Raw genomic sequence first — 13920 nt, 5'->3', positions numbered from 1 at the left:
GCAACCAAACCTAACACCTAAGACCTGAGGTCCCAACCAGGATGCCTGCCGGGTATGGTGCACCCACCAGTTCGGCGCATTCCTCAACCAGGACGCATGTCGGGTATGAGGCCGCCGCAGCCACCTGCCACCAATCCATCTTCAGTGTTGTACTGCTGCATCTACATTGCCCGGTCTAGCTGCTCGCGACGCCACCACGACGCCAGACAACGCCACCATCATGCGCTCGTCCATCATCACACGCCCACCAGCGAGACCCCGCTGCTCCATGCCGCTGAGACCCGCCGTTGTTGACGTGCCAGATGCCACGCCGCTCCTCCGACGCGAACACCACTTGTTGCCACTGGTCCCATCCCCTCCGCCTGCAGTTCCTCAAACCGAGCACCCAAACGCCCCAGGCGGCGCCTCCAAGAAGGGTACGACACACGCAGTGCCGCCGCCGCCCAATCTAAGGAGATTTAGGGTTTTCACCCGGGCATGGGGTCGGGGTGGACGGCAGGGACCTCGACGGCGCCTGCAAGGAGGAGAACGGCGACCCTGATCGTCGCCCCCGTCGGGATGAACGAGTCATCCAGAATTTCCTCCGGTCCGATGTCACCTCTACCAGCCCCCGCGAACGCACCGAGGCCGATGACCGCGATCGTAAGCCACCAAGTGCAGCGGGAGATAGCCTACAGCGCAGAGGAGGTCCACCGGTGACTCACCCCCCCCCCCCCCCCGCGATCAAGACGCCGTCCATCCACACCTCCCCCCCCCCCCCCCCCCCCCCGCGAACGTCGCCAGCCGAGGGCGCCGTCGCCATGCCTAACGGGGCCGCCGCCCCTGGTCCAGGTTCCTCCACGAAGGTCGGAGTGGAGAGATCCGCCACGAGCGACGAGATCCGGCACCGCGCGGCCGACGCCATCGTCCAAGCCCGCCGTCGACCGATCCCGCCGCCGCTGGGATCCCGCATGCTGCCGGGAGTCCCACACCCATGGATCTGGGCACCCGTGCACCGCCGCGAGTCCGCCGCCTCTGGGATCCGCCACACCATCGGGAGGGCCGCACCCGCGGATCAGGACGCCCGCGCCACCGCGGATCCGGGAACGAGACGAGAGACCCTCCGCCACCACCGTCGCATGCACGGGCTTTGCCCGACGCCGACCATCGGCAGCGGCGGAGGGGGAGAAGGGCGCGAGAGGGACCACACACACACACACACAGTGTTACTATTCATCACCCAGGGTGCAGAATAAGTTATTCTTCACCCGAGGTAATCTTACGATCATTTCATAAATATAAATTACATTTGAAATACAAATAGTTACATTCGTATTGGTTTACTGCATAAAATTTGGCATAAAAGAAATATAGGTCAAAAATTGTATTTTATGTACATTTTACACTATGTTTTTACATTTGTAATTTTACGTAACATAAAATATTTTTACAAAGAATATAGGTTTTCTTACGTTCTCTTTTTATGTATAAAATAAGACAAAATTTACGAAATGTAAAATTACGGTGCATAGATGTTAAAATAGAGGTGGATGAAGAATAACTATTCATCAGCCAACCGTGCGAGCGCGCCTAATTAGAGCGACCCAGCCAACCTCTCCGCTCGTCACTCTTCCATGCCCAGAGATCGCTTAATCAATCGTAATAATTGATCGTAATGTAGTAACAACAAAATTAGATGTGTCACCCTTCGTAGTAATGTAAATTATTCTATTACCGTTGTAGTGTAATAAGTTTACGGTGCTACACTTGAACCACAATAATTCACTAGTCGGTAATGCAAATTATTTTATTACCATATCATAAACTAATTTTACTACCAACAAGTAGGAAGGGTAGGTGGTAAGGCAACTTATTCTATTTACCATATCCTCAACCCATTTTACTACCAACAATTAGAGAGCGTAGTTGGTAACAGAAGTAATTTTATTACCATATCCTCAACCTGTTTTACTACAAACATTTACCGAGCGTTACTTAAGCTAGATTTTGTAGCAGTTCAGAACGGGATGTGATCTTACAGTTGCTAGACACTGAACGTGGATGCGATGCAATCTCTTGCGGTTCAGGCATATCTATGCTCCTGCTGCTTCCGAATTTATTCTCAAGCTGGAGGTTCATCCTATCTTGCCAGCCAGAACGGGATTTTTCCACTTCACACCCACACAATCGGGATTTATTCTGATTTCGGTTTCAAGTTGCCTGCCTAGCAACTGTTTGTATTAATGCCTGAATGAAAAAGCTTAGGTAGTGTTAACATGTCATCACTACATTGAGCGGAGCGGCGTACATATCTAATTGGCGCCAGACTCCTTTTAGTCTTTCTCTTTAAAATATCAGATTTGCTAAATCACATGTAGATGAGATTTAACTATGTCACATCTAAGTCCACGGTCATTGGATCAACTTGCCAAGATTTGTGCAATTGACCTAATAATGTTGTCCAGCGTGCACGAGGGCGTCAATGTGCCCCTTCGTGTCGGAATATCCTATTTGACGCATATTGCGTCAAAGTGTCGAGGCGCCGCACACCCCTCGACCTGTTTTGGGTTGGCCCTTTTATTTCTTCTTCGCTGCCCCCTTCCTCCCTCGTGCGATTCCTCGTTCGTTCCACAGAGAAGATCTCTTCCTCCCTCGTGCCCGGATCCCTTTTCCTCCTTCGCGACTGCTTCTTCCTCGGGGTTCCTGCTCCGGCAAGAGACCGCCGCCATCGTAAGCAGCCGTCGGACCTCTCTCTCCTCGATTTGTCCGGAGATTCGCCGATCAGATCTGTCTGACGTCGTCTCAATGGATGTTTCTTTTGCAGGTGGTCAGTGTTTCCACCGTCGGCGTCGGCGTCGTCTAGGGCTCTGTCAACCACGGCGTCGTCTAGGGCTCCGTCAAGCTCCGTGAAGCTCGGCATCCTCAAGGTAATGCACCCAATTCCCCCGCTGTGTTCCTTCCTAGGTTTTGTAGCGTGAAGCTCCGATCGAGGTGATTTTTTTGGTTAGCGTCGGTGTAGTGTTGCTAGGATTTATAGGAGGCTTTGTTTCTAGTGGTGGAGAGTTTTGTATTCATGGTTTTTCGATCTGATTGGATGAATCTGGGATTAGACTAGGGTGTTGTCTTTGGAGTTTGGATTCAGGGTATGTTGCAGCATGATTATGATAGGTGTTGTGTGTTTTGTTCGCTTGTCTTGGGGTATGTTGCTTGTTGATGATGATAGAGGGCTGTGTAGCAGCAACTAAGTTCGTATCTGCTGTGTCTAAGTTCTGTTTAGTTTGTGTAATGTGTAGCAGCATCATGGAGTAGTTCTGGAGATTTGGTAGCATGTTTTTTTGTTGAGAAGCACACTGCTATCAACATTTAACCAAGTTAATTTACTTACTTTTTTGTTCTTATGTTTTGTCATGTGATTGCTAATCCTTACTCTCTATATCTTAGGAGTAACCCATTCTATTTATGTTCTGTACATGGTTTCTCGCATGCAGCTATTGTGATTCTTAAATGGCCACTTTCTACTTGAACTTTTTAAGAAATTTCCTGTTATATTTTTTTTATTTAGCATTTGCACCTTTGCTAGATGAACGAATTTATCGTCATATTACTTTATTACGTGTTATGTTCCAATGTGGTTGTCTTTCTGTTGTAAGATACCAAAATCAAATGTCATTCAGTGATCCATTTAGTTAAAACAGAATGCCCAATAATACTTTTGTTTCTAGAGTTTGTTGTTTTGGCATAATTTTGTCTGGTTGAGTAAGGAGTTCACATGAGAAAATTTATAGGTGATGTTTATGTTCTTACAAGCTCTATTCTCCATCATGAGAATACACTGCTTGTATGTACACCGTTTGTACACTACTTGGGGCTAAGTACACTGCTTGTATGAATATTCCTTGCATTTTACAACATATGTTGTTTTGTTCTATCTATTGCTACTGTCAAGAGTGACTAATACCACATATGTTTTATATGATGGTTGACCTTTGTGTGCTACTGTACCTTATATGTTTGTCTCTAGTGCTAGTTTTGTTATTTTGCTCATAGACCAGAGCTTTGTTTTTGAAATGAAATTAGTTGATGTGACTGTAGTTTTGCTATAGGACATTAACCCAGTAGTAGAAGATGAACCTTTCAAGATGTGGCGATTTTTTTTTTGCTACTTCTTGGTATTCTTTTTGCTCCCCTGTTTTTTATTAATGCATTTGTCGTTTTGATTGTCATAGTTTATTAGAGTAATGCAACTATCAGTAACAGTAATTTCTGCTCTTTTTGTTTCTTGAATTAATCTATGTTTAGCACCTCATTTTTTTGTTTATTATTTTACAGCACTCCCTCAACTGTCGAAATGCCAAAAAGTATCACGACCGCGTTCCCGTAGACAGAGGTAGCTAACCACTACGCCTGATTCTTGTTTATGGTGAAAAGGCAATGCGAATACTATAGAACTAGTCACATCAGCAGATCCGATTATTTTTCCTTTCTCTGATCTTTTCTTGTAAATTCTGAATATATTTTTTAAAAAGCAAGAACGTTTTTGACAGAACACACACGAGTTTTAAAAAAATGTTAGCAATTTTTCGAATATGTAACCAAATTTAAAAAACAGGAACAATTTTGAAGTTGTGGACAAATATTGAAAAACAGGAACTTTTTTTTAAAATTCTGATCAATTTTGATAAAAACGACTAAGTTTTTTGAAAATGTGAACAATTTTAATTGTAGAAAAAACTAAAAATAGGAACATATTTTGAATTTATGACAAATCTTGAAAAAACAGGAACATTTTGTTAAATTCCGAACAATTTTTCACAATCATGAACAAGTTTTGACAATATGCGAACATTTTTTTTGAATTTGTGAACACTTTTTTAAAAGGAACATTTTTGAATTTGTGAACAAATTCTGAGAACAGGAACATTTTTGAATTTGTGAATTTGTTTTCGAAAACCGGAACATTTTTTGAGAATCATGAAAACGTTTTAAAGATGTGAACAAATTTTAATCATCGGACAAATTTAAAAATGGAAACTTTTTTGAATTTGTGAACAAATATTGAAAAGGCGGATCATTTTTTGAAAACGAGGACATTTTGTGAAAAAGAGACAATTTTTGGCAAGTTTGAACAAAATTTGAAACTACGACAGAATTAGGAAATAGCGTTATTTGAAATTTGCGAACATTTTTTAGTTTGGGAACATAATTTGAAAATAAGAACATTTTTTGAAAGGAGAACACTTTTTCAAATATGGGAACATTTTTAAAATCAACATTTTTTTTGTGAAAAAAAATCGTGATGAAAGGCGAACATTTTTATTTTAGAACATGAACATTTTTTGAAGTTATGAACACATTTTGAATGGCGAACATGTTTTAAAAATCGAGAACAATTTTTGAATTTGAGAAGAATATTTGAAATAGGAACATTTTTTCAAACTTATGAACATCTTTTGCAATGTGAATATTTGTTCAAATATGCGAACTTTTTTAAAAATCATGATTTTTTTGGAACTTCTGAACAAAAATTTAAAAACAGAGACATTTTCTCAAATTTTGAACATTTTTTAAAATTTCAAACAAATTTTGAAATTCTAAACAATAAAAATATAATGAAAAAAATGAGTAGTAAAGGAATTACAAAAAGAAATAGGAAAAAAAGTAAAAAGTAAAAGAAAAAGAAAAAAGAAAAAAGAAAAAGAAAAAACGAAAAAGGAAGAAAAGAAAAAAGTATCACATTTGAACAAATGCTTTGCAACTTTTTTTTCCCTTGCAAGGAATTTGTATGACCACATTCATTTTGTTCTCAAAATTTTACTATAATCAATTCTTGGAAGAAATGTGACTTTTCAACTAACCCATTTCCCTTTTTATTCTGATGGGTCTCAGGACTTTTATTACTGTCAAGTACAAGGGAAATTGCACTGCTACAAATTTGTTCTACTGAAAGGAATACTTCCATGGGCAAAATGTTTCCTTATTCATTCAGTTATCTGTTAGTTTGTTCTACAAATTTGTTCTACTGAAAGGAATATTTCCAGGGAAACTGTCCTGCATTACCTTCAGCAGTAAAGAAGGTTCATAACATCAGAATCAGCTCTGTAAAGAAGATCTATGCTTCATACACTTTTTCCTATAAATTTTTCTGATTGTTTGATGATGCTGTACTGATATTTTCTTGCTTTCTTCTAGTTTTGAAGAAGTTTCAGCCAGCAGAATTAATTTGTAAAATAAGCTACTGTTTTAAGAACTTCTTATAACTGCTTTAGAACTGTTTTACAATCAACTTGCACAAAAAATTGTAAGTGCTTTTGAAACAGTAAAACAAGTTTTTTCAGTTACAGTTGAAACAGCAGAACCATTCTTCAGTTCAGAGCAGAATCAGCTGAAACAGTAGAAACAGTTCAGAACAGTAGAACGCCCGCGAAACGGTAGGAACAGTTCAAAACAGTGCGCGATGCGGCCCAGTCAGCCCGCCAGACAGCTCCTCTGTGCGAAGCCGCAACTAATTGACGCAGAATGCGTCCTATAGGACCTCCCCTTCGTGTCGGCCTGTTTCTTCTAGACGTGTATGCGGTTCCACCTCTGTGTCGAGGCCTCCTGGTGCATGTTCTTGTGGGCCTCTATTTGTCCTTCCTGGGCTGCGTTTTACTTTTCTTGTCCACGTGCACGCGGCGTTCAGACTTCTCTTCTTTTTTCAAGTGTAACATTAATAAACCTTAATGCATGGTCGGTTAATGTAAAGAATTAACACATGCAGTTTGATTAATAAAAAATAAAAAAATGTACAGAGGATTAAAACTAATAATATTTCTTTTTTCAGATTAGATAATAATAATATGAGTAACAAAACATTAATTCAAGGATATAATAGGCAAATCCAATTGGTTGATCATGTAATGGTTTGGCTCTTTACTGAGAAAACTGTCAATTTATGAAAAAAATAATCTTAAAGTGATTTTGTTAGCTAGCATAAATTTTTAGTTACATTAAAAGGTCGTAAAATTTTATGTTATGTACAATTAATAACCTCTGTGATAATTATTATTAATGGTAGGAAGTTATGTTGATAAACACACACAAATCATTTTTAGCAGCGTTTGTTTTGTCCGCACCAAAGCACGGGTGTAGTCTTTGTCATTGCGATCACTGTCGGTGACAGCGGGAAGTAGGATAGGCGATTACATGGGTGGGGTGTCATGTGGTAAAAAACAGACGTGGACCTCTGTGGGTCTTGAGACATGTTTTTTTAGGGATCTGTCTTGAGACATGCTATTTTTTTTTCTCATTTCCCATTGCAACGCGTGTACATGTTCCCTAGTTAGGATAATCCTAAACGCAATTTACCGTGAGGGTGCTTTCAGGTAATTACTATTGGAAAACTTGGGCTTTCGGTGGAACAAGCGTTATGGACCAATCCCTCCGCTTAAAGTTAAAAGTGGGCACTTACCCACCACCTCATAGTTATATAAAGAGGAGAGCAGACATTGTACGTACAGTTGACAAAGATTTATATCAGGCTTCTGGCGATATTCATTCTGTGGGAGGAGACGTTTCTATCGATTGCGGGGTGCCTGTGGTGACTTCGTAAAATCTCAAAATGCTATACCGGCTCAGTCTCTCGGAGGTGCTCATAGAAATAGAGTGTGCGTGCGTTCATAGGGATGAATGTATGCTCATGTATGTGAGCGATTTCGATTATACAATGTTCAAAAAAATATAGAACAAAAGAAAGACTCCCCTCTATATACATGTGTGTGATCGATTATGACGCTCGCTCTCCCTCCCGCTCCGCAACCTTGAACCGGACTCGACGGCAAGAGTTGCGGAACAATCACAACAGCAAAGTGTCAAGTAGATTTGTCTCTGTCGAACTCCATTCAATGGTGTGCCTGCTCGCAGCAAAAGAAACACATGGTGGACAACGCTATAAGAAAAACAAGGTGGTTTCTAGGAATAGCCAACACAATTATCATCCTCACCCCGAGGAATATACGGGAGGAGATCTACCTACTCGTATAGGGGAAGTTCCAAAATGAAGGCCATCCAGCAGCGAGGGCTGTTAATTGGACTTGTCCAGAGAGAATCAGACGTGGTTGGCACAAGGCATCTTCTTGCGCACAAGTTATTTTTTCCTGAGTGGGTCAGCACACGTGATGCGACTGTGAGTTGGTCATCACACGTGATGTGCGACTGTAACTGTGTGAGATGATTTCTTGAGTGGGTCAAACGTGCAAGGTGAACCGAGCCAGGCATGCTACATATGCTGAGATGATGTAATACTCCCTTCGATCCGTATTATTCGTCGCAGGTTTAATACCCGCTCGGTCTAAAGTTACTTGTTGCTCAAACGGATATATTTAGCACCGAGACACGTCTAGATACGTGCATTTCAGTGACAAGTAATTCCGGACGGAGATACTGTAACTTGGTATTAAAATTAAACTAAACACAAGTAAGGAGGGAGTATCAATCAAACAGTTCACACCTCAAGTTTGGTATTGCAGATGCTCTTTCTTGGACTAAGTTCTTGTCTTTCATGGTTATCTAGCAGACAGTATACAATACTAATCACACCACGTAATGCAATACCAAGTCTTTAGTTTATGGATGTGACAAATTGATTATGATTAAGTTCTTGTCTCCTAAGTAAAGAGCCATCAGCATTGCGGCTTGTGATCTCCTCCTGTTTTTTGTCCTAATGTATTGCTTCTTCTGATGGAATCATGGGAATGGATGGGTTAGCATCTGGAGTGTGCCCCTATATAATAAGCAGCTCCTACTCTATATCGCCTCCACCCCACCCCCACCTCGGCTCCTCGTCTTCTCCTCCCTCTCGTCGCCTCTACCGGCTGAGCTTTTACAAGCTCCAACAAGTAGCTGCGCCGTGCGGACGTCCACGGTGTCTCTCCAATGGCGCTCCAAGCATCGCTACCTTCCGCGTTCCTCGCGGCCCCGACCATTACCCACGCTTCTTGTCCGCGGCAGGTACATATACGCGTGTTACTTTTCTCATGTAAATGTTTGCCTTTGGGTTAGGTCTCCGGTGCCGGTTCGCCGGCCGGAGTATCTGTTTGATGGATGTGTTGCTGACGGAGCGATTATATATTTGTCGTTCACTTGCAGTTCAAATTGCGTGCGAGCGCTGCGGCCGCGGCTAGCAGCGCCAGCGCCGGCGACGGGAAGGTGGTGACGAGGAAGGAGCCAACGACGGGCGCGTGGAAGATCGAGTACTCCAGCGAGAAGCCGGAGACGCCGCTGCTCGACACCATCAACTACCCCGTCCACATGAAAAACCTCTCCACCACGGTATAATATATTGGCCTCCAGCTCGGGCTGCATATATATATGATTTATATGATTGTACTTTCTCTAGAGGATGTCAATAAATTCTAGATTCCATTTCGCCGTCCGGTAGCCATGACCCTTTTTAAATCTTTATTTACTATACATATATAGTAGTTTGCTAAATGAATTTGGGTTGGCGTGGCAGGACTTGGAGCAGCTGTCTGCGGAGCTGCGGGCGGAGATCGTGCACACGGTGTCCAAGACCGGCGGCCACCTGAGCGCGAGCCTGGGGGTGGTGGAGCTCTCGGTGGCGCTCCACCACGTGTTCGACACGCCAGAGGACAAGATCATCTGGGACGTCGGCCACCAGGCCTACCCGCACAAGATCCTCACGGGCCGCCGGTCGCGGATGCACACCATCCGCAAGACCTCCGGCCTCGCCGGGTTCCCCAAGCGCGATGAGAGCGCGCACGACGCATTCGGCGTCGGGCACAGCTCCACGAGCATCTCCGCGGCGCTCGGTATGGCCGTTGCCCGCGACCTCCAGGGCAAGAAGAACCACGTCATCTCCGTGATCGGAGACGGCGCCATGACTGCCGGACAGGCCTACGAGGCCATGAACAACTCCGGCTTCCTCGACTCCAACATGATCGTCGTCCTCAATGATAACAAGCAGGTCTCTCTCCCGACCGCCACCCTTGATGGTCCCTCCAAGCCCGTGGGCGCACTCAGCAAGGCGCTCACCAAGCTCCAGTCCAGCACCAAGTTCCGGCGGCTTCGGGAGGCCGCCAAGACCATCACCAAGCAGATCGGCGGCTCGACGCACGAGGTGGCCGCCAAGGTTGATGAGTACGCGCGTGGCATGATCAGTGCCTCGGGATCAACGCTCTTCGAGGAGCTCGGGCTCTACTACATCGGCCCTGTCGACGGTCACAGCCTCGAGGACCTCGTCACCATCTTCGAGAAGGTCAAGTCCATGCCGGCGCCCGGGCCCGTGCTCATCCACATCGTGACGGAGAAAGGGAAGGGGTACCCACCGGCGGAGGCCGCCGCCGACAAGATGCACGGCGTGGTCAAGTTTGACCCGACCACGGGGAAGCAGTTCAAGACCAAGAGCCCCACGCTGTCGTACACGCAGTACTTCGCTGAGTCGCTAATTCGGGAGGCGGAGGGGGACGACAAGGTGGTGGCGATCCATGCAGCCATGGGAGGCGGCACGGGGCTTAACTACTTCCAGAAGCGGTTCCCGGAACGGTGCTTCGACGTGGGCATTGCGGAGCAGCACGCCGTGACTTTCGCTGCGGGGCTCGCCGCCGAGGGGATGAAACCGTTCTGTGCCATCTACTCGTCGTTCCTGCAACGAGGGTACGACCAGGTGGTGCACGACGTGGACCTGCAGCGGCTGCCGGTGCGCTTCGCCATGGACAGGGCGGGACTCGTCGGCGCAGACGGCCCTACCCACTGCGGCGCGTTTGACGTGACATACATGGCATGCCTGCCCAACATGGTGGTCATGGCACCTGCCGACGAGGCGGAGCTCATGCACATGGTCGCCACCGCCAACGCCATCGACGATCGGCCAAGCTGTTTCCGCTTCCCCCGCGGCAACGGCATTGGCGCCGTGCTTCCTCTCAACAACAGAGGCACCCCCATTCAGGTAGGCAAGGGGAGGGTACTCGTCAGCGGCAACAGGGTAGCCCTGCTAGGATATGGCACCATGGTGCAGGCCTGCCTGAAGGCGGCGGAGGCGCTGAAGGAGCATGACTTGTTCATCACCGTCGTGGACGCCCGCTTCTGCAAGCCGCTGGACACGGAGCTCATCCGTGAGCTCGCTGCCGAGCATGAGATCCTCATCACCGCCGAGGAGGGCTCCATCGGAGGCTTCGGCTCCCACGTGGCGCACTACCTCAGCCTCAACGGCCTCCTCGACGGCCCCCTCAAGGTAAGCATGCCATTCAGATACGAATAGAATAGTGTTCCTTTGTGAAGAAGACGGAAACATTCCTCATTGGAAATTTTTAGCATTGGGCGCTGACGGTTAATTATATTTGTCATGTGATGTTGTTGCAGCTGAGATCGATGTTCCTGCCGGACCGATACATTGACCACGGCGCCGCGGAGGACCAGATGGAGGCGGCCGGGCTGACGCCGAGGCACATCGCCGCCACGGTGCTGTCCCTGGTGGGTCGGCCAGTGGAGGCGCTCCGCCTCAAGTGAATCAATCAACCAACCAGCATGTGTTAGGGTTACACACCCACGTTCACAATATGGCAAGTGCTACGGGTCGGCTGCCGCGCATGCCGCCATGGTAGTTTTGTCGATGATTCCGGGAGGAGCCAGTCCTGTCAGTTCGTTGGCGCAGGTGGTTCTTTTACGTAAAAAAACAAAAAAAAATCCTTGGAACGGTTCGACAATGCTACGATACTAGGTGGCTGGAGATGCCATGCTAATGTCCTTCAGTCCGCATGTTCCAATGCTTCCAAGTGCAGAGCATATACAATTGAAGCCTTGCTTTGAGCCGGTGGACAGATGCTCCTTCCGTCCCATAATATAAGATGGTCTTGCGAGCTAAAACAGCTTGCCAAAGCGTCTTATATTATGGGATGGAGGAAGTACATACATATGTTATTCCTTTGGGTTTTGTACAGATGGTTATTGAACATGCATATTAATTAATCAGAACATGTAATGTAATACCATGTCTTTAGTTTATTGATAAGACAAATTAATTATGAACAACTTATTGTCTCCTACGAAAAGAGCCATGGGCATTGCGGCTTGTGATCTCCTCCTGCTTTTTGTCCTAGTGTATTGCTTGCTTTGATGGGATCATGGGAATGGATGGGTTAGCATATGGAGTGTGCGTTGTCAAGTGGCAGAATATTCCCAGGTGCCATGATTTTAACGAGCTCTTGGCTTCATTCCTTGGAGTGCTAGCAAGATCCCATATTAAAAATCATGACATGACCTCAGCCCCGAGAAACTTAATAGCTGGTGTCTTTTATGGTTACGTAGCCGACAGTATAATATCAATCAAACAGTTCACACATGAATTTTCGGTATTGCAGATATTTTTCTTGGATTATGCTCATGTTTTCCACGGTTATATAGCTGACACTATAATATTATCAGACCATAACACCCTGTCTTTAGTTTATGAATGCGAAAAATTAATTATGAACAAGATATTTGTCTCCTATGAAAAGAGCCATCGGCATTGCGGCTTGTGATCTCCTCCTGTTTTTTGTCCTAGTGTATGGCTTGCTTTGATGGAATCATGGGAATGGATGGGTTAGCATCTGGAGTTTACGTTGTTAAGTGGAAGAATATTCCCAGGTGCCATGATATTAGTTAGCTCTTGGCTTCATTCTTTGGACTATTAGCAAGATCCCATATTAAAATCATGACATGACCTCAGTCTGAAGAAACTTAATAGCTGGCATTAGGCATCTCCTGTGTCGAGAGTGGATTTTTTGAGCTTGAGCTTCATGGAGCCCTTTTTTGAAAACTTAAAAAATCATACTCTATCATACCGTGACTATAGAAGTCCATCTTTTTTTTTCGAGCACACACCAAAGTGTATTTCATCATGATTTTTGAATTTTTCAAAAACGCAAGCTCCATGGAGCCCAAGCTCCATGATTATATAGCAGACAATATAATATCAATCAAATAGTTCACACCTGATGTTTCAGCATTGCAGATGTTTTCCTTGGATTACGCTGCAAGTACAAAAGGTTTGCCGCTACTTTAAAGCCAGATTTTTGGACAAACTCGTAATGTCACAGCTGGTAATGATTTACGACAATACGTCACAGCGCGCAACAGGTTAAGTAACTGCAGAGGACTGTAGCTTTCAAACCTGGTTATATGTTGATTCCGGAAATAAAGAGGACCTTCTTAATCCTTCGTGCTCCACACCCGCCTCACTGGACCAATCCATTCGAGCTCTCTCCTCTAATCCCAACTCGACACGGCTGGACGACGACGCCTGTTCACTTATAACGAAATCACACGTTAAGCCCGATGAATTCATCTACAATTTATGGATTTGTCGGTTTGGCAAGGCAGAACCAAGGCCCTTCCATTAAGGTTATATTATAGTTTCGATAGGAGAGATGCAGACCAGATAGGAATGCAAGAATACTCTATAAATTGTTTATTAATCCAATCCAGCTGGGAAATACCCCCGCATTGTGCTTCTCCTATGACATGGGTGGCCACTAGATCCACTTTTCCCTGGCAGTGATACGTCACAAACATATCTATATTTTTTTATTGTTTCATGCTATTATATTATCACTTTTCTATATTTATTATGTCAATTTATATTATTTTTCTGGATTAATATATTAATTCAGTGCCTAGTTCTAGTTGTTGTTTCTTCATGTTTTTGACTTTAAAGAAAATGAATTCCTGCAGAGGTAAAAAAAATCTGTGAATTTAATACGATTTTTAGGGGCACGAGAGGAGCCATAGGGGCACCACACGAACTGGTGGCGCAGCCAGAGCCTTGGCCGCGCCCATATGTACGCAAGACCGAATCAATTTTCCTGGCGATCAATCACCCATATGTACCTGCCACAAACAAGAAGCGTGAGTATGGTCGGGGCCGCATGGAATGCTAGAGGTAGCGATGTTTGGAGCGCTGTTGGA

The 13920-nt window shown here is 45.0% G+C and overlaps 1 protein-coding gene across 1 annotated transcript; it reads left to right on the top strand.

Moving 5' to 3' along the window:
• The first annotated feature begins 8886 nt into the window (after positions 1-8886).
• Positions 8887-11928, top strand: LOC109769827 (probable 1-deoxy-D-xylulose-5-phosphate synthase 2, chloroplastic). The gene is made up of 4 exons (XM_073509704.1): positions 8887-8964; positions 9103-9285; positions 9470-11206; positions 11335-11928. Exons 1-4 carry the CDS (start codon positions 8890-8892, stop codon positions 11479-11481), a joined length of 2142 nt encoding a protein of 713 aa, XP_073365805.1. The 5' UTR covers positions 8887-8889; the 3' UTR covers positions 11482-11928.
• Positions 11929-13920: the final 1992 nt, after the last annotated feature.

The sequence above is a fragment of the Aegilops tauschii genome, chromosome 2 (genome assembly GCF_002575655.3).
Source record: "Aegilops tauschii subsp. strangulata cultivar AL8/78 chromosome 2, Aet v6.0, whole genome shotgun sequence".
NCBI lineage: Eukaryota > Viridiplantae > Streptophyta > Magnoliopsida > Poales > Poaceae > Aegilops > Aegilops tauschii.
The sequence above is the reverse complement of the archived record's forward strand: the minus strand, read 5'-3'. Positions and strand labels throughout refer to the sequence as shown.